The 21,162-nt window shown below is 38.7% G+C and overlaps 1 protein-coding gene across 5 annotated transcripts in view; it reads right to left on the bottom strand.

The window, feature by feature from the left end:
• HDAC10 (histone deacetylase 10) overlaps positions 1 to 21,162 on the bottom strand; it is a 236,388-nt gene that overhangs the window by 206,511 nt on the left and 8,715 nt on the right. For all 5 annotated transcript variants that reach the window (XR_008402807.1, XM_053716638.1, XM_053716639.1 and 2 more), the window contains exons 2-5: positions 11,938 to 12,004; positions 3,884 to 4,018; positions 3,051 to 3,147; positions 1,555 to 1,652 (exon numbers count right to left, since the gene is read on the bottom strand). Coding sequence is in view for 4 of the 5 variants with exons in the window: in XM_053716638.1 (XP_053572613.1) it covers positions 1,555 to 1,652; positions 3,051 to 3,147; positions 3,884 to 4,018; positions 11,938 to 12,002 (395 nt within the window). In the remaining variant the exon portion in view is untranslated. The remainder of the gene's footprint in view (positions 1 to 1,554; positions 1,653 to 3,050; positions 3,148 to 3,883; positions 4,019 to 11,937; positions 12,005 to 21,162) is intronic.

The following is a 21,162-nucleotide window of genomic DNA, read 5'->3' on the forward strand; positions in this document are numbered from 1 at the left end:
CAGTTCAGGGGCACACTCCTTGCAAAGTTTTGTTAATGCATTATATGGGGGGGGTTTTGGAGCTAATTAGGGACTGTAATAAATTAGCTTCTGTACAGATTATGCAATCACCATGTATAATTTTGTTGGGTTAGAGTTTTGAAATCTGCAGAAAGCATTCCAACCATTGGAGTAAAATTACCTAAAAAGCATTATTATTAATCATAATTAGTTACATAATTATACATTTATGGGTAACCACATTTTTGAGTTTAATGTCTCTTTAAAGGGACATGAAACCAAACATTTTTTCTTTCATTATTCAGAAAGAGAATAGAATTTTTAAAAAGTTTCCAATTTATTTCTTTCAACAAATGTACTTAGTTCTTGGGTTATTCTTTGTTGAAGAGATACCTAGGTAGGTAGCATGCCCATGCTCTTGCTAATGTACAATAATGTTGCTAAACTGCTGAAGAGACATGCACACTCCAGACCTTAAATCACTGCTTTTCAACAAAAGATAGCAAGAAAACGAAGAAATTTGATAATAGATGTAAATTGGAAAGTTGCTCTATCTAAATCATGAAAGAAAAAAAAATTGTGTTTAAAGTCCTTTTAAATACAGGCTCATCTCTTTAGATTGTCCCTGACTTTGTTACGTTACAAATAAGGTTCCTTTAAAGAGACAGTAAACTGCAGTCTTGCAAGAAATAAACATAATAGAGGCATCTGCATTATTTTATTAATGCAATAACACTGTGTTTGCTGAAATTTTGTTTTTCAACAAACGCCACCACTTGCCTTCTTTGGAGGAGCTAATCCCGACTTGATACTATACACATCTAGCCACTGTCATTTTATTAACAACTCTCCATTGTTTTACAGTATGTTATCTTATCATCTCTGCTAAAGCCAGGAAAACAGAGCAAAACAAGTAATGAAAGTATACTGCAAAGATGTTTCATTACACATAATTAAAGAGACAGTCTATTACCCATTCCCCAGTTTTGCATAACCTGCACAGTTATATGAATATACTTTTTACCTCTGCGATTATCTTGTAACTAAACCCCTGCACACAGCCCCCTTGTTTCAGTCCTTTTGACAGACTTGCATTTTAGCAAATCAGTGCCCTCTCATAAGTAACTCTGCAGGCGTGAGCACAATATTATCTATATAGCACACGTGAACTAACACCCACTAGCTGTGAATACATTTCAAAAGCACTGCGATAAGAGGAGGCCTTTAAGGTCTTAGAAATAAGCCTACCTAGGTTTAGCGTCCAACTAAGTATACCAAGAGAACAAAGCAAATTTGATGATAAAAGTGAATTGGAAAGTTTAAAATTGCATGCCCTATCTGAACCATGAAAGTTTAATTTTGACTAGACTGTCCCTTTAAACATTTTGTATTATAGTAGCAAAGGGTTTACTGTGTTTACACAAGATAATCTTCTGTATCATAGAAAAACAAGTATCTAAAACTGAATTCAATTTTTAACGAGTTTGTGTGGTTACTCTGTATTAGCAATGCAGATAAATGTCACCGTTTTCCTTCTCAGCGATGCTTTATTACCTTATAAGTGCCATCCCATTGCGCACCTCTCCTGACATCACCGCGTCAACCAGCCGAAGAGTGCCACCGAGGGACAGTTTGGCACAGCGATACGAGTTCTACCAAAACATTTCATGATAAGGTAGTAATACTTTGTATTATCAAGGATATGATAACAGGCTTAAGTAAACTCTATTTTTGTTTGTTTTTTACAGATTGGAACAAAACGCTATGAGAGATAAATATGAAAAAGTTGTATTGTTATATCCAAATATAGGATAAATGATTTATGGTAATACTGCTATATTTGCTATGTTGAGATTATTCTGGAGGGGGCTGTCCTCCATACTTGTTTACCCTGTGCAGTGTTTGATAAGTATATGGAAAATAAAAGAAACTTTGAAAAAAGCAAAAAACATTTTATGATGGGAAATTTACTTGAAATGCAGAACACACACAATGTTTTACAGCTGGATTTCTCCCCCCTCATTGGGCATACATTTATTTGTTTGTTTGTTTTTTCAAAAGGAAACCTAAAAGGGATATTAATCACTTCTTGGTTTTGTGTAAAAAAAAAATGTGCTTTGCACCACCTTCCCTAGAAAAGGCCAGAAAGCCAAATCTGTAACTTAGGTTTTTCAAAATGCTGCAAAAAGTCTAAACCAGCTATTTGATTTGCGGGTTACAGAATTTGCTTTCTAGCATCTCTAGGGAGCGTGGGTCAAGCACAGTTTTTTCAAAAGCAAGAGATATTTATAATCCTTTTAAGAACAGGAATTATTACATCATTATTTAGTAAACAATTGTGGTTTTCAATCAATAATGAAGTAAACCATTATTGAGCACTAGATGGCAGCAATACATAACAAAGCTACTAAGCGAACAAAGTCCATTTGAAAATATAATAATGCAAATTGGGCAGGTTTTTTTGTTTTTGTTCTTTTGGTGCTATGCTTTTTTTTTTTTTTTTAATTGTATTTGAATCATGAGAGATAAAAAAAATTCTGTTTAAGATTTTTTGGCAGCACAATAAGTAAAATAATGAACTGTTCAACAGATCAAAATTATGAAAAAGTATATATAAAAAAAACCTCAAAGTTTTAAATTTAACTAATTACCCAATTAAGTAAATCTATGCTTCCTTACCTAATTATTATGTTTTTTATTATATTTATTTTAAATATATATTACAAAGAGCACATCAGACCATCTATATATACACACACATAAATTACTTAATGTTTTCAAACTTGGTGGACATTAAAGTAATTAATTTACTTTGAGGTGTTTAAAAGAGAATGCTTTAAAAAAGGAGGTTTGTTCCTATATATCTGTCTACCATTAAAGCCATGGGAATTTTCCTTAGCAGCCAGTGAGCTATTAATACTTGGGTACAAGGTATGCACAAACATGTATTTTCGGTTAGATTCAATATCAATTTTAACTAGATTTGAGTTATACCTCTTCAAGCGCTGTTCCTATACATATATACAGTATAGATAGATAGGTAATCATACCTGATGAAAATATGCAGCAATATATTTCTGTGATGTCTTTTTAAGTTCCTCTTCATTCATAGTCTGGGTGCTTTTTACCACTTCCAGGTAGTCATTGCTGAAAGGACAAATTAATAAGTTACTGTAAAAGATAAATAGTTCACAAATAAACAGTATACATAAATACAAAGGTTCTGTAATTGGACATTATTATATGTAGGAGTGTAAGGTTTCTACAATCAGCCTCCCTAGAGAAAGTGGATGTATAGTTTCAAAGTAACTATGCATTCTTTACTATGTACTGATATAAAACGCTTTTGAAACTGTCCGATTTAATAAAAAATAAATGTATATTTTACAAAACATATTTTGCTATTTATCATCTGTACCCCCCCATTAAATTCTCCTTGCGATAGTATAGTTGACATATAGAATGGTCCCACCCACTCTAAACTTTCAGCACGCCTCCATGACATGCAAGGAAGAGGAACAGCGCTATCAGCATAAACTATTTTTAGAATCTAATTTGCATGTTCACAATTTCTCTAGGAGGTTGGGAGCATGCCTCCATTGCCTGTAATGGGCCATGCGGCATGCATAACGATTGGATGTGTGGCCTTTTTTTAAAAAAAAAAAAAAAAGCACATTGTGAAGGGGCCAGGAAAACATAAGTTAAAAAAATATATAATAATTCTAGACCATATTTTTCCATTTCGAAAACAAGTGATCCATGCATAAAATAAAAAATAGTAATTATTTTTATTCTTGAAAACAATTTTGTTTACTATCACTTTAAGGGGTTAATCTCACTTTAAAAGATAGTAGCAGTACAAAACAAATACACTAAAAAACACCTGTGAACTAAGGTGATCTCTTCCTCAGATGCCTCTCTGATGGGTAACTGGACACATCTTTTCACCAAATCATAATGCAGAAGCCTTTCATAAGATGCAGATAAACGCTCAGGAACCTCAATAGCACATTCTGGGCTTGGATACAGAATGGGAAGTATAACAACATTTAAAAGTAAGCAATATAAATAAATAGAAAGTTAAAGTATTAGAATATACATGAAAACTAATTCTGCATGCATCACAAAACACAAAAAGTTATATTACCAACAGTTACACTTTTTACAGTTTTGAGGTTAAAAGGAATAAGAAATGCATATTCAGCAATGGCATAGGCTTTGATTTTTGATTGAAGAAATAGAAAATGACAAAAATGCAGCTGTGCATGGGTGCATTTACATTTAAAACACAAGCATTTTGCTGTAAATGCCGTGCGCCAGTATTTATACACTACACCTTCTCCGAGAGTGAGCAGTGGCTTGTATGACACAAATTAAGACTTCACTGATGCAATACACAGCACTGCCAGCTGTTGCTGCTTAATACATGCAAGACTGCCTTCCACAATGTAAGAAGCAGCGGTCAGATGACTGCTGGCAGATGGAAATCACCCTGAAGACATTCATTTGGGGTGATTGGCAGTCGCGAGAGAAGGGGGCGGGATTACACATGGGCAACAAACTTACACAGTCCCTTTTAATGTGAAACCAAGCAGAAAAGTTCTCAGGTTGAGAACCTTTTACGCACCGGCTTCCTACATAAGGCCCATGGTGTTTGAATGCTGATTATCTAGTCACACATAGCATATGCTGAAACAGTAATATATTTTACTTGAGCATTTTTGCTATTGGAAGTATATTGTCAAAAATTGCCCTCATGCACATTTGCGTTAAACCATTCTATCCCTTTAAAGGGACAGTCAACACTTCCGTTAACATTATTTGATATTGGAAAAAAAAAAAAAAACGAAGATCCGCCTGTACTATACCCCTTCTGCCTTGCCGCCTTGCTTCTGTACTAATCACTGTCGCTAACTTCTCTAATACCGGGTAAATATGGCAGACGAACTCCCCCCGCCGTTACGTAGCTGCCTTCTTCTTCAAATGATCAGCAAATCATAATCCAATCCTCGGTCAGAAATTGCACGCGCTTGCGATTTCTGACCGAGGATTGGATTCTGATTTGCTGATCATTTGAAGAAGAAGGCAGCTAAGTAACGGCGGGGGGAGTTCGTCTGCCATATTTACCCGGTATTAGAGAAGTTAGCGACAGTGATTAGTACAGAAGCAAGGCGGCAAGGCAGAAGGGGTATAGTGCATGCGGATCTTCGGTTTTTATTTTTCAATATCAAATAATGTTAACGGAAGTGTTGACTGTCCCTTTAAATAAACAGTTCAATCTAGCACAATCTCTACCTGTCATGCAATAAGCATTTTGGGAGTTCTCTTTGATAGCCAATAAGCACATTAGTAATGTACATTTCCATTTCATTTTGAACAGATTTTTCTTAATGTTTTATACATAAAAATTAGACCAGCATTCACAGTTAAATAAAAAAAAAGCATATAAAGAAAATTAAATACACATATTTTTGTATCTAATATAAAAAAACAGAATTTATGCTTACCTGATAAATTACTTTCTCCAACGGTGTGTCCGGTCCACGGCGTCATCCATTACTTGTGGGATATTCTCCTCCCCTACAGGGAAAGGCAAGGAGAGCACACAGCAAGAGCTGTCCATATAGCTCCCCCTCTGGCTCGGCCCCCCAGTCATTCGACCGACGGTTAGGAGAAAAAGGAGAAACTGTAGGGTGCCGTGGTGACTGTAGTGTATAAAGAAAAAGAAAAAATTTTCAAACCTGATTAAAAAACCAGGGGGGGCCGTGGACCGGACACACCGTTGGAGAAAGTAATTTATCAGGTAAGCATAAATTCTGTTTTCTCCAACATTGGTGTGTCCGGTCCACGGCGTCATCCATTACTTGTGGGAACCAATACCAAAGTTTTAGGACACGGATGAAGGGAGGGAGCAAATCGGGTTACCTAAACAGAAGGCACCACGGCTTGCAAAACCTTTCTCACAAAAACAGCCTCCGAAGAAGCAAAAATATCAAATTTGTAAAATTTGGCTAAAGTGTGCAGAGAAGACCAAGTCGCTGCCTTACATATCTGATTAACAGAAGCCTCGTTATTGAAGGCCCATGTGGAAGCCACAGCCCTAGTGGAGTGAGCTGTGATTCGTTCAGGAGGCTGCCGTCCGGCAGTCTCATAAGCCAATCGGATAATGCTTTTCAGCCAGAAAGAAAGAGAGGTAGCAATAGCTTTTTGTCCTCTCCTCTTACCAGAGTAAACGACAAACAAGGATGAGGTTTGTCTAAAATTCTTTGTTGCTTCTAAATAGAACTTTAAAGCACGGACTACATCTAAATTGTGTAACAAACGTTCCTTCTTTGAAACTGGATTCGGGCGCAGAGAAGGAACAACTATTTCCTGGTTAATATTCTTGTTGGAAACGACTTTTGGAAGAAAACCAGGCTTGGTACGCAAAATAACCTTATCTGAATGGAACACCAGATAGGGTGGATCACACTGCAAAGCAGATAATTCAGAAACTCTTCTAGCAGAAGAAATAGCAACCAAAAACAGAACTTTCCAAGATAGCAACTTGATATCTATGGAATGTAAGGGTTCAAACGGAACCCCCTGAAGAACTGAAAGAACTAAATTTAGACTCCAAGGAGGAGTCAAGGGTCTGTAAACAGGTTTTATTCTGACCAAAGCCTGTACAAAAGCTTGTACCTCTGGCACAGCTGCCAGTCGTTTGTATAACAAGACAGATAAAGCAGAAATCTGTCCTTTTAGAGAACTCGCTGACAATCCCTTATCCAAACCTTCTTGGAGAAAGGAGAGGGTCTTAGGAATTTTAATCTTACTCCAGGAGAATCCCTTGGATTCCCACCAACAGATATATCTTTTCCATATTTTATGGTAAATCTTTCTAGACACAGGTTTTCTGGATCTATCACTGAATCTGAAAACCCACGCTTGGATAAAATCAAACGTTCAATTTCCAAGCAGTCAGCTGCAGAGAAATTAGATTTGGATGTTCGAATGGACCTTGTGCTAGAAGATCCTGCCTCAAAAGGTAGCTTCCATGGTGGAGCCGATGACATATTCACCAGGTCTGCATACCAAGTCCTGCGCGGCCACGCAGGAGCTATCAGAATCACTGAGGCCTTCTCCTGTTTGATCCTGGCTACAAGCCTGGGAAGGAGAGGGAACGGTGGAAACGCATAAGCTAGGTTGAACGACCAAGGCGCCACTAATGCATCCACTAGAGTGGCCTTGGGATCCCTGGATCTGGACCCGTAGCAAGGAACCTTGAAGTTCTGACGAGACGCCATCAGATCCAAGTCTGGAATGCCCCATAATTGAGTCAACTGGGCAAACACCTCCGGGTGGAGTTCCCCGGATAGAAAATATGACGACTCAGATAATCCGCCTTCCAGTTGTCTACTCTGGGATGTGGATTGCAGATAGGTGGCAGGAGTGATCCTCCGCCCATTTGATGATCTTGGATACCTCTCTCATCGCCAAAGAACTCCTTGTTCCTCCCTGATGGTTGATGTAAGCTACAGTCGTCATGCTATCTGACTGGAATCTTATGTATCCGGCCTTCGCTAGATGAGGCCAAGCCCGGAGAGCATTGAATATCGCTCTCAGTTCCAGGATGTTGATTGGGAGAAGAGACTCTTCCCGAGACCATAAACCCTGAGTTTTCAGGGAATCCCAGACCGCGCCCCAGCCTGATAGACTGGCGTCGGTCGTGACAATGACCCACTTTGGTCTGCAGAAACTCATTCCCTGAGACAGGTGATCCTGTCTACTGGAGCATGCACAGTTGTAATGGTCTTAGATGAATTCGAGCAAAAGGAACTATGTCCATTGCTGCAACCATCAACCCTACTATTTCCATGCACTGAGCTATGGAAGGCTGCAGAATAGAGAGAAGAACTTGACAAGCGTTTAGAAGCTTTGACTTTCTAACTTCTGTCAGGAAGATCTTCATTTCAAAGGAATCTATTATTCTTCCCAAAAAGGGAACTCTTGTCGACGGAGACAGGGAACTCTTTTCTACGTTCACCTTCCACCCGTGAGATCTGAGAAAGGCTAGAACAATGTCTGTATGAGCCTTTGCCTTGGAAAGAGACGACGCTTGAATTAGAATGTTGTCCAGATAAGGTGCCACTGCAATGCCCCTTGGTCTTAGAACTGCTAGAAGGGACCCGAGCACCTTTGTGAAAATTCTGGGAGCAGTGGCTAGTCCGAATGGGAGAGCCACGAACTGATAATGTTTGTCCAGAAAGGCGAACCTTAGGAACTGATGATGATCTTTGTGGATAGGAATATGTAGATACGCATCCTTTAAATCCACGGTAGTCATATATTGAACCTCCTGGATTGTAGGTAAAATTGTTCGAATGGTTTCCATTTTGAACGAAGGAACTCTGAGAAATTTGTTTAGAATTTTTAAATCCAGAATTGGTCTGAAAGTTCCCTCTTCTTTGGGAACTACAAACAGATTTGAGTAAAAACCCCTGACCTTGTTCCACAGTTGGAACTGGGTGTATCACTCCCATCTTTAACAGGTCTTCTACACAATGTAAGAATGCCTGTCTACTTATTTGGTTTGAAGATAAGTGAGAAATGTGGAACCTTCCCCTTGGGGGTAGTTCCTTGAATTCTAGAAGATAACCCTGAGAGACTATTTCTAGTGTCCAGGGATCCTGAACATCTCTTGCCCAAGCCTGAGCAAAGAGAGAGAGAGAGTCTGTCCCCTACTAGATCCGGTCCCGGATCGGGGGCTACCCCTTCATGCTGTCTTGGTAGCAGCAGCAGGCTTCTTGGCCTGTTTACCCTTATTCCAGCCTTGCATTGGTTTCCAAGCTGGTTTAGTCTGGGAAGCGTTACCCTCTTGTCTAGAGGCTGCCGAGTTAGAAGCCGGTCCATTCCTGAAATTGCGAAAGGAACGAAAATTGGACTTAATCTTAGCATTGAAAGGCCTATCCTGTGGGAGGGCATGGCCCTTTCCCCCAGTGATGTCTGAAATAATTTCTTTTAATTCTGGCCCAAAAAGGGTCTTACCTTTGAAAGGGATATTAAGCAATTTTGTCTTGGAAGATACATCCGCCGACCAAGACTTTAGCCAGAGCGCTCTGCGCGCCACAATTGCAAACCCTGAATTTTTCGCCGCTAATCTCGCTAACTGCAAAGCGGCGTCTAAAATAAAGGAATTAGCTAACTTAAGTGCGTGAATTCTGTCCATGACTTCCTCATACGGAGTCTCCCTACTGAGCGACTTTTCCAGTTCCTCGAACCAGAACCACTCCACTGTAGTGACAGGAATAATGCACGAAATAGGTTGAAGGAGGTAACCTTGCTGTACAAAAATCTTTTTAAGCAAACCCTCCAATTTTTTATCCATAGGATCTTTGAAAACACAATTGTCCTCAATGGGAATGGTCATGCATTTGGCTAGTATAGAAACCGCCCCTTCGACCTTAGGGACTGTTTGCCATATGTCCTTCCTGGGGTCGACCATAGGGAACAATTTCTTAAATATAGGAGGAGGGACAAAAGGTATGCCTGGCTTCTCCCACTCCTTATTCACTATGTCCGCCACCCGTTTAGGTATCGGAAAGGCATCAGGGTGCACCGGGACCTCTAGGAACTTGTCCATCTTGCACAAGTTTTCTGGGATGACCAGATTGTCACAATCATCCAGAGTAGATAGCACCTCCTTAAGTAATGCGCGGAGATGCTCTGATTTAAATTTAAATGTCACAACATCAGGTTCTGCCTGCTGAGAAATTCTTCCTGTATCAGAAATTTCTCCATCTGAGAAACCCTCCCTCACTGCCACTTCAGACTGGTGTGAGGGTATGACAGAAAAATTATCATCAGCGCCCTCCTGCTCTACAGTGTTTAAAACAGAGCAATCGCGCTTTCTCTGAAATGCTGGCATTTTGGATAAAATATTAGCTATGGAGTTATCCATTACTGCCGTCAATTGTTGCATAGTAACAAGCATTGGCGCGCTAGAAGTACTAGGGGTCGCCTGCGCGGGCATAACTGGTATAGACACAGAAGGAGAAGATGTAGAACTCTCTCTACTTCCTTCATCTGAGGAATCATCCTGGGCAACCTTACTATTTGTGACAATACTGTCCTTACTGTGTTTGGACGCTATGGCACAATTATCACATATATTTGAAGGGGGAACCACATTGGCTTCCATACATACAGAACATGATCTATCAGAAGGTACAGACATGTTAAACAGGCTTAAACTGGTTAATAAAGTACAAAAACTGTTTTAAAACAAAACCGTTACTGTCTTTTTAAATGTTAAACAGGGCACACTTTATTACTGAATATGTGAAAAACTATGAAGGAATTGTCCAATCTTTTTCACCACAGTGTCCAATTTTCAAGCTGTTAACCCTTAAAATGTGGAAACCAGAGCCGTTTGCAATGTTAACCCCACTATAGTCCCAGCCACAGCCTTTGTTGTGACTTCAACTATCCCAGGGGGGTATTTCAAACCTTCTAGGAACTTTTTCAGTGGACACCAGACCCTCTCACATGCATCTGCATGCACTGTACTTAAAAGAAACTGTGCAATAATGGCGCGAAAATGAGGCTCTGCCTAATACAGTGAAAGGCCCTTCCTGACTGGGAAGGTGTCTTAACTAGTGCCTGGTGATAAAAAACGTTCCCCAAATAATAAAAGTGTGAAATCCACTTCAAACTTTAAATAAAAACTTAAATAAACAATCGATTTAGCCCTTAAGAGTGTCCACCAGTTAATAGCCCATAATAAGCCCTTTATTCTTTCTAAGTCTAAGAAAATGGCTTACCGATCCCCATGAGGGAAAAATGACAGCCTTCCAGCATTACACAGTCTTGTTAGAAAATGGCTAGTCATACCTTGAGCAGAAAAGTCTGCAAACTGTTCCCCCCAACTGAAGTTCTCTCATCTCAACAGTCCTGTGTGGGAACAGCAATCGATTTTAGTTACTGCTGCTAAAATCATACTCCTCTTTTAAACAGAACTCTTCATCTCTTTCTGTTTCAGAGTAAATAGTACATACCAGCACTATTTTAAAATAACAAACTCTTGATAGAAGAAATAAAAAACTACAACTAACACCACAAACTCCTCACCATCCCCGTGGAGATGCTACTTGTTCAGAGCGGCAAGGAGAATGACTGGGGGGCGGAGCCAGAGGGCGATATATATGGACAGCTCTTGCTGTGTGCTCTCCTTGCCTTTCCCTGTAGGGGAGGAGAATATCCCACAAGTAATGGATGACGCCGTGGACCGGACACACCAATGTTGGAGAAAATGGTTCTAATTTACTTATAAATACATTATAACTATGTACATACATATTCAAAAACATATTAAAAATTTTTTTTTACAAAAATGGAACTGCATAGGAGATGAAACCCAACATTTGTCTTTCATGATTCAGATAGAGCATACAATTTTAAACAACTTTGTAATTTACTTCTTTTATCAAATTGTATTTTTCAGGAGAATGAACGTGTCTGGAGCACTAGATGGCAGAATGTTATACATTTGCAAGAACTCTAGATGGCAGAATGTTATACATTTGCAAGAACACTAGATGGCAGAATGTTATACATTTGCAAGAGCACTAGATGGCAGTACTATTTTATGCAGTGGTATTTTTCTTTTCAACAAAGAATACCAAGGGAAAGAAGCAAATTTAAAAATAGAAGTACATTTGAAACTTGTTTAAAAGTGTGTGCTCTGTCTGATTCATAAAAGAAGATTTTTGGGTTTCATATCCCTTTAACAATAAAGAAAAGAAAAAGTGCATGTGAGATGTTAAATAAAACTTATTATTTTCTTATGTTGCTTTTTAAAAATATACATTATATTAAAAAATGCTGTGCACACAATATCATCTTAACCAGGAATGCATCTTATTTCAATTTTAAAGAGTACTAAATTTATTTACTTACTCATCCCAAAGCAATTTATAGTTCATCATCTCTTGATCATAAATTAATCCTGTTCCGGACGCCATTTCTTAAAACAATAATAATAATAATGATAAATTAAGAAGAAGAATTGACTCAAAATTATTAATTGTTGTTAGTTTTTTGTAACATTACCTTTTAGCTCTAAGACCAGTATGTATTTGAATAACTATCCATATACTAACATGAAGCACTTGCTGGTAGTGTGTACACACTGTAGTAAACATTTACTTTTAAAAGATTCACATCAGTGGTATGTGCCTTTAAGTGTTCCCTGACTATGCCACTTGAAGTCAAAGCTGCCTTGAAGTACAATTGTACTTGGCAAAGCCATTCCTGCAAGCCTCCTCTGGTCGCCCCTCTGTCCAGACAGTTTTTTTATATTGTTTAGCAGACGGTACAGACAGAAGTTGTGCCGTGCACACTCCACATACTTACCCTAATGAGAGCTTCTGTTTAAACCCCCCCACCCCATCTTCTTCATGCAGTCAAGATCATTATACGACTAAGGGACCAGGTACCCCACTGATGCCAGCCACTCAGACCAGCTTAGTCACTCTGATTTACTGGGTGGAAGGAGGATCTGCTCAATTGAGTAGACTGCATGAAGAAGTTTTTTTTTTATTATTAACAACATCATAATCATCATTTATTTCTACAACGCTGCAACGTTCTGTAGCTCTGGGTACAAAAGTAGGGGCATACAAAGACAGATTTGTGTAATGTACAAATACAGAATGATGAGGGGCATGGATTAGCCTGAAACGTTGCTACATTTGCTTTGGACCCATGTTTGCTGATTCTTTAAAGGTCTGTTTTAAAATTTGGAAAGCTGGAGGACATTGCTTGTTAAATCTGAGGCTTGGTACGTTTCCTCAGTCTGCTTCAATATTAGTGCTGTGTCCACACCTGCAATTGAAGGTAAAAATACACAACAGACTAAACAAAACAAGTTAGTACAGAAGGAAGAAGCCCTTGGTCCGAAGAGTTTACAGTCTAAGGGGGCAGATTGTCACATGGATTGTAGTTGCAGCAGCGAGTCAAGGCAGTTCAATATTAATTTTAGTTAGGATAAAAACAGAAGAGAGATGGTAAGCCTCTCTAAATAGAGTTCCTGAAATTCAAGTTTAGTGATAGTCTGGTGGTGACGGATAGAGGGTTCCAGAGGACAGGAGCATCAAGTGAGAAGTCTTGGATGCGGGGGAGGGCAGTAGAGTGGAGAGACGTAGGTCAGTTGTTAATCGAAGAGGGCGGCTCAGGGAGTATTAGGAGATGAGTGAGGAATTATAGTTATAAGTGAGAATATTGAGTGCTTTATAGGTTAGGGTTAATATTTTGAAGTGTATTCTAAAGTGTATAGAGATCCGGTATAAGGACAGCTGATTTAGGAGGCGACTTAGTTGGATGATTCTACATGAAGCATTCATGATAAATTGGAGGCGGAGAGGCAGTGTTTGACAAGGCAATTTATAAGTAGGTTCGCAGTATTAATATGTGACAAAACGAGAGAATGAACTTGTATTTTTGTCGTTACTTGAGTAAGGAAAAGTGAATTCTGGAAATGTTGCACAGAAATTGTAGTTCTATTTGTACACAGAAGGATTTGTTCAGTTCTTGTATTATGTGGAGTGAATGTGAGTTAGAGTAACACTAAGACAAAGGACCTGGGATAAGGTGTTGAAAATAAAGGCTCCTACAGAGAAATGTCAGGTGTGGGGTGTCTAGGAGGGGCAGTGGAATAAGAATCAGCTGTAAATTGGAGCAGGCACAATGGTAAGATTATTGAACGACTGGTATGGTTCTGAACAATCTGCGTGGTCAGAGGCGGCTTGCTGCAATGACTTTGGCAGGAAAAAATGAACTACTTCAAGGCAGCTTTGATATCAAGGGTACAATTAGGGAATTCTTAAAATGAAAGTATACACTAAATTTTCATATTAACTGCATGTAATAGACAGTGCTATAATGAATATGTACAGATACTGATCTAAAAATCCAGTATAAAACCTTTTAGAAACTTACTTAGAAGCTCACAGTTTAGCACTGTTGATGAGGTTAAGCTGGGAAACCCACTGAAATGGGCTGAGAAAGCAGGAAGAGCAGACACCCCCACCCCCTGAATATAAAAAGACCCAGTACACAAAAAGAAGAAAACAGTTATCTGTAGACTTCAGTTTAAATCTGATACTTTGGGGCTTGGTTAGGAGTCTGAAAATCAGCAAAATGTTATTATATATTAAGCAAAACTAAACATTGTTACAAAAACACTCCCAAATGGACTATATAAATGGATTATCTAATGTAACAAAAAAAAATAAAAAGGAACATGCAACCCAAAAATTTTCTTTTATGATTTAGAAAGAGCAAATATTTTTTTTTAAAAGTTTTCTATTTATGGCTATTACCAAATTGACTTAGTTGTTATGGTATTCTTTGCTGCAGAGATATCTAGATAGGTAGAATGCACATTTCTGGAGAAGTACATAGCAGGAAACAATGCTGCCCCCTACTGTTCTTGCAAATGTATGACAGCTATAAAATTGCTGCTTTATGTTGCTCCAGTCATGTGCACGCTCCTACACCTTCCTACCTGTTTTTTAAGAGAACAAAGTAAATTTGATATAAAAGTAAACTGGAAAGCTTTTTTTTGTATTTATTTATTTATTTAAATATACACTCTATTTAAATCATGAAATTAAATTTGTGTCCCTTTAAAGGCTTTCACAATTGATTAGAAATGTTTAAAAAAAAAAAAAAAGAAGTTTACTGTCTCTTTAACCTTAGTCCAATAAGTACATGACAGAAACCAGAATCCATAAGACTACAACTGCTTATTGACTTACCAGGTGTATCTGGTCAGGACTAGCAGTGCACTGTGACCCTGTGCGCTGTACTTTATGGCGCTGATTTATGAAAGTGCGGGCAGACATGATCCGCTGTAGCAGATCATGTCCGTCGCACATCGATAAATGCCGACAGCATACGCTGTCAGCATTTATCATTGCACAAGCAGTTCTGGTGAACTGCTTGTGCAATCAACGCGATCGTATGTGATCGGGCGGATTGCTGTCCGCCGCCTCAGAGGTGGCGGACGAGTTAAGGAACTTCGGTCTTCTTAACTCCTGTTTCGGGCGAGCCTGAAGGCTTGCACGGAAACAGCTGCCTCAAGCTCCATACGGCGCTTGATGAATCGGCCCTGCATTGCAAGGTTGCTAGTGCTAAAATTAAATGCTCTAACAACTTTTGCACTATAATGTCCCTTTAATGAAAAAGTTTATATATTAAAAGAGCGTTTAACATTACTTTACTTACTCGTCCTCCTCCGTCTCTTCCTTTATAGAAATAGAGAGCACAGTCAAATAGAAGCTGCAGTGCTAGCGTGTTCGCCCACACCTATTCTCCCTATAGAAGCTAGTGCTATTGCTTCAGATTAGCTGTAGCTCTCTGCTTCTATAATGGAAGAAATTACAGTGGATGAGAGGGAGAAGGATGTGTAAGGCAAGTAAGCTTAAAGGGATAGAAAGGTCAAAATTGAAAAGGTGCATGGATGCATTTCAATTTGAAATATAAATATGTTTGTAATATACTTCCATTAGCAAAAATGCTTCTAGTAAAAGTTATTACTGTTTTTTCTGCAGCATACACACATATTCTGTGAAGGCCGTGCACCAGCATTCAAACACTACACCTTCTCAGAGAGCTAGCAGTGGTCTGTATTGTTTCTGAAAACATAATGTGTGTCATACAAGCCACTGCTGACTCTCTGAGGTGTAGTGTTTGAATACTGGTACATGGGCACTCACAGGATGTGTGTGTATGCTGCATTAAAGTGAAGGTTTTTAATAAACAGATTAAAAACAAGGGCACTTTAATTCATCAAAATTGACATTTCACTGTTTTCTTCAAAAACCTTTTAATCCTGAATGCCGCTCCAGCGATTCCCCCCGGCCGTCGGAAGCCTCTGCAGACGTCAGAAATGACGAATCAGGCTTCCATCAATCACAGCTTCCTCCCCGGGGGAATCTTCGCCTGATGCAACGCTGTGATTGGAGGAAGCCGGATTCGTCATTTTGGACCCGCGAAGACAGTTTGCAATGGGAGGAGGAAGTGCTGGAGCGGCTGCCATTAAAAGGTAAGCTTTTGAAGAAAACAGTGAAATGTCAATTTTGATGAATTAAAGTGCCCTTGTTTTTAATAGGTTTATTAAAAACCAGGCACTAATTCATCAAAATGGACCTTTTCACTTTAAATCAGTAATCACTATTACTAGAAGTATTTTTGCTAATTGAAGTATCCTCCGCCCGCATCTCCTTCTGTATTTAGCATATGGATGATGAATCTGGTTTCCTGCGATCATTGCGTGCCCCACGAGCTGGACGCAACGTTTGCAGGAAGACGGATTTGTCATCGATCTGCTAAAGAAAGCAGGAGATGCGGGCGGAGGATCAGCGTCATGTTTTCCATAAGGCAAAGGTAAGTATTTTTTTTTTTTGTTTAAATAGCATCTTTGTAAACTGTAATGAATTCAAGTGCCCCTTTTAAGATTATTTTTTTGATCCTGGGCTTTAATACATTACTTTAAAGCAAGGTATTCAAGCCAGCTGCATTGTCAAAGCCATAGAAAAAATAAATCCAAGAAAAACACCTCTCAAAAGGGAATTAGTAAAAAGTCACAGCTTTAATTTGAAACCGTTAAAAATCACATGGGTACCATCTCAGGCATAGGGAAATTAATTTGTCTTACGCGTTTCGGCAAGGTGTAGCCATAATCATAGACCATAAGTTCTTACAGGTGATACACTTATTTAAACAGTATAAATTTTACCCATTGGTTAATAAAAACACACACCCACCCCTTCCCCTCCTCTTAACAATTTTAACTATTTCAATGCATGCATAGAAATAAACATATGTGGGAACTATATGATATAATACAAAGTAATGCTTTACAGCGCTCAGTCATATGAGATAGATATGGCATAACACATCTCACATGTTTGAGATAGAAGTCTGAAGAATAGTAAGTTGATATAAACACCAATTTAAGTTCCAAAATGAAACATTCTATAAATAGCCCCTTCATACAGGGATCAAAGTGCCGTGGATTAAAGCTCAGGAGTTATTGCATAGGCATACAGAGGCAGATAAAACCCTAGTACATATTAAGACTAAAACAACTCAACATTAAGCTATAAATATATATAATATAATTTACTAGGCTTTAAAGAAAGACCCCCCTTCCAATATACTCATGCTATAATGTAGAAAAATAATTTTGCTTGTATGGTTACATACATTAGAAATGAGTGAACAATTAATTTAAAGGGATATTTAATTCCCAAAAATTAATAATATTGTTCTCTGAATTAAAACCATTAGGGATAAGGGTACACATTTTGTTTATCCAATAAACTTCCTGTCTTGCTAGGATAGACCACTTATCGACACCCCTAGGGGGCCCTTTAATGGTTTAAATTGCATTCCATTCGAAATTGCACACATTCTCATCATGGATTTCAATAAAATGTCTCGCTAGTTGAGAGCAACAAATAACATTTTTGATATATCCCAGATGCTCTTGTATTCTTGTATGGACATCACGGGTCGTCATGCCAATATACTGTAATTTGTGGCATGTGCATCCTATGAGATATATCACATAAGTTGTTGAACAATTTATACAACCTTTGGTGTTAAACATTTCATTGGTCACATAGGATCTAAAACTTGGACCCACTCTGATAACCTCACAAGCCTTGCAATTCTTACCACACTTATATGTTCCATTGTGTGCTAACCATGAACTTTGACTCTTTGGGATACGTAACTGACTGGGTGAGATCATATTACCCAGTGTAAGGTTCCTATTGTATAAAAACCTACAACCACCTTTCACCGTGTCTTTGAGTAGGTTATCACGATATAGTATGGGTAAATATTTTTTAATAAAGTTACAGATTTGATAGTATTGCATAGAGTATTTAGTTACAAATGTAGGTCTCAGATCTCTTGAATCCCTAGAGTGTCGGGCCAATTGTGAGAATTCAGCAGGCTACTTCGATCTCTCTTCTGTGTGTCCTCAAGAGCGTAGTTGATAACACCAGCCGAGTAACCATGACTTCTCAATCTTTCTTGTAGAGACACAGATTCCGAGAAGTATCCTCTCTAGAACTAATTCTCTTGTCAAAGCCGCCTGTTGGACTGCCTAAGCTAATGTCAGACATAGATCTTATTGGATACAGCTGAGAAACTAAATTGTGAGAGAAAAAACTGCAGACTTGCAGAGGATAATTGTGATCTTTAGTAAGAACTAGGTTTATTAATTTTTTTCTGCTGGGCCGTTCTGTCATTTAAGGATTCTAAAATTACCTTAAAAGGTATAGTAAACCCAATTTTCTTTTTCTTTTTTAAAACTTCTTTTAAAATAGTTTATGTTTGTAATATGAACCTATTAATGATTTTTTTGTCTGTTTTTCTGTAATTTCTTACTAACATTTAGTAATCTGCCAAACCCATTATTTACCTTGCTATGCTGGTCCAGTTGCGATGTTCTACCTAGGTAGAAACATCATGGCGTCCCTCATGCGCATCGTAAGCCTTCTTTTGCCAACGCATGCGCATATTAGCTCCCCTCCATCCTATCTCCTGAGGCGCGTCACTACCCAAGTGCCGGATAGAGAGCGGACATGAGGGCGGAAGGAGCGGAAGGGGCGGAGCCACGCATGGTGTCAGCGTGGCGATACTCAGAGCGGGAAGGAGTACAACCGCTTCCTAATACACCAGCAAGCCATCCTTGGGGCCGTGGTTCTTTAGACGGCCGGCGGATACCAAAGCTCTGGCAGAGAGCAGCTTGCAGTCCGGATCTTACGCAGGGGAACAAGGCTTCTTCCCCAGGCCTATGCTGACCGATATCTGGCCCGAGGTTAAAGGCATCACTGAGGAGGTCACAGGAGACACAGCGCTACAGTGCAAACAACGGTGAGACCAAACGGCTGAAAACAACGGACTCAAGAGTGGTGAACTGCACAAATGGTCACGCTAGCAGTATGACAAGCCTGGAGACCTGTTGTGACAAAGAGGTATCCCAACCGCGATTTGGTGGACTCTGGTAAGGTAACTGGAGGGGGTACGCTGTAAGATAAGAAAGCCGCAATCTTCCACAGTCCCTGCAGAATTAAAACAGCCCATCCGCAATTTGATGGACACTAGTAAGAGAGCTGGTGAGGGGCGAAAGACTGCAGAGAAGTGAGACACTTACAAAACGTCTATAGAAAGGAGATTAAAGCAGTAAATTGGCCTTGGCTGTGTATCAATATGGAATATCTGGTGGATTAGAGCTTTGTCATACTGGGGAACTTGCAGCAATATTAATCTTAGACCCAGGAACTGATTAACTGTTAAAATCTTGGCTAAAATCTATAAAGGGCCCTACTGGAGTGATATCTTTACGGAACAATCTGCTGTAATAATCAAAGGAAACGGTAGAGAGCCCTGTCACATTGAACTGGCAACTATATTTATAGACAGGGACAAAAAGGTTTCAAAAAGATCTTATGAGTGCATGATAAACCCTAATTTATGGCAGTCTTACTAAAATAAGGCTGCATTCTGTGTTGAATAATCATCTGCTTATTGTTTCCAAAGAGTTTAATCTAAAGTTTGCAGTGTTTTTTTTTTCTTTTTGAACATGTAATGATATTGGTTGGTTAAATGCAAAGAAACAAAAGGAATTGCTAAAATCTATTTACATGTTGTACATACCCTGCACCACTAACTAGAGATAGTAACTTTTAAAAGAAGAAAAAAACAGGAAAGAGAGGAAAGAAAGAAAGGGGGAAAAAAAAGGAAAATAAAAAAAAAAAAAATTTCCTTTGGATGGGCTTACCCTATTGTATTTCACTATGCCTGCATAAATTTTTTTCCTTGTATTTATCTCACTAAAAGTATTCCACAGGCCACTTATATTTATTTACCGTTTTGAATAAGAAGGCCTGAATGATTGAAACTTAGGCTTACTAGGTTTGAAATTACACATAGCATTAAGGTATATTATTTTGGGAGTAGTTGAAACTTGCTTAGCCAGGTCTGCTTTAGGAGGGGTTTACTCTCTTGCATGTCATGATGCATATATAAATCCTCTTTATTGCACAGATCTTCTTAAAGGTTCCCTATAAGTCACTCATATTTGCTGCCCAGAATAAGAATGCTTGAGAAGAGTGGAACCTAGGCTTACCAGGGGTGGAAATATCTATAGAATTAAGATAAATTTATGGAGGGTATCTGATATTGGATTAGCTGCTTTGTTATTTTCTAAACTAAGTAGACTTAAGGAATGTTTTTTCTTCCATTTTTCCTCTTCCTATAAGGACAACTGACTTGTATGTACAAAAGGGAACGTGTGCGCACGTGTAGTTAAAAACATATATATACGTAGGACACAGTCTAACACAAGTACCCACAATTTCTTATTTTTCAAGCTCTTTTGTTTAAGCACTTATTTTTTTTGCTGTTTGTTGCCTCTTACCCTATCTTTTTCTCTTTTCAAGTAATAACACATCGCATTAAACTTACTGCATATGGAGAGATTTATCACCAATTACAAGACACAATCACCAAACATGCCAGTCAAAGCCAGAGATAGGAAAAATAGAACTAGTACTGACAACGCAGGGAATCTGCCTTTAACAACCAATACAGCAGACACTACCAGCCTAGAATCACAGGATATAGTAAAACAGATAGCAGAACTTATGCTACCACAATTTGATCAAATCAAAGCAGATATAAATAATTTGACAATAGAAATTAAACAATTTACATTAAGACTTAATGAAGCGGAACAACGTATATCCGATCTAGAAGACGCTAAGATAATGCAAGAGCACATAATGAAGGAACAGAACACACAGATAGCAAGCTTACAATATAAACTAACTGATTTAGAAGACCGTTCACGTCGCAATAATGTTAGAATTCTGGGCATACCAGAAGCGAGTGAACCTCAAGATTTAATACACCTGGTTTCATTGTTAATACCCCAGAGACTTGGAATAACACCTAATTTATTACCACTAATAGTCGAAAGAGCCCATCGCTTAGGACCACCTAAGACCTTACCAGATGGAACAACTAAAACAAGACCGATCATAGCCAGATTTTTAAATTTTCAGGATAAGGTAAAATGTATGCAATGCTATAGACAGAAAG

This window comes from Bombina bombina, chromosome 6 (genome assembly GCF_027579735.1).
Source record: "Bombina bombina isolate aBomBom1 chromosome 6, aBomBom1.pri, whole genome shotgun sequence".
In the NCBI taxonomy this organism is placed as follows: Eukaryota; Metazoa; Chordata; class Amphibia; order Anura; family Bombinatoridae; genus Bombina; species Bombina bombina.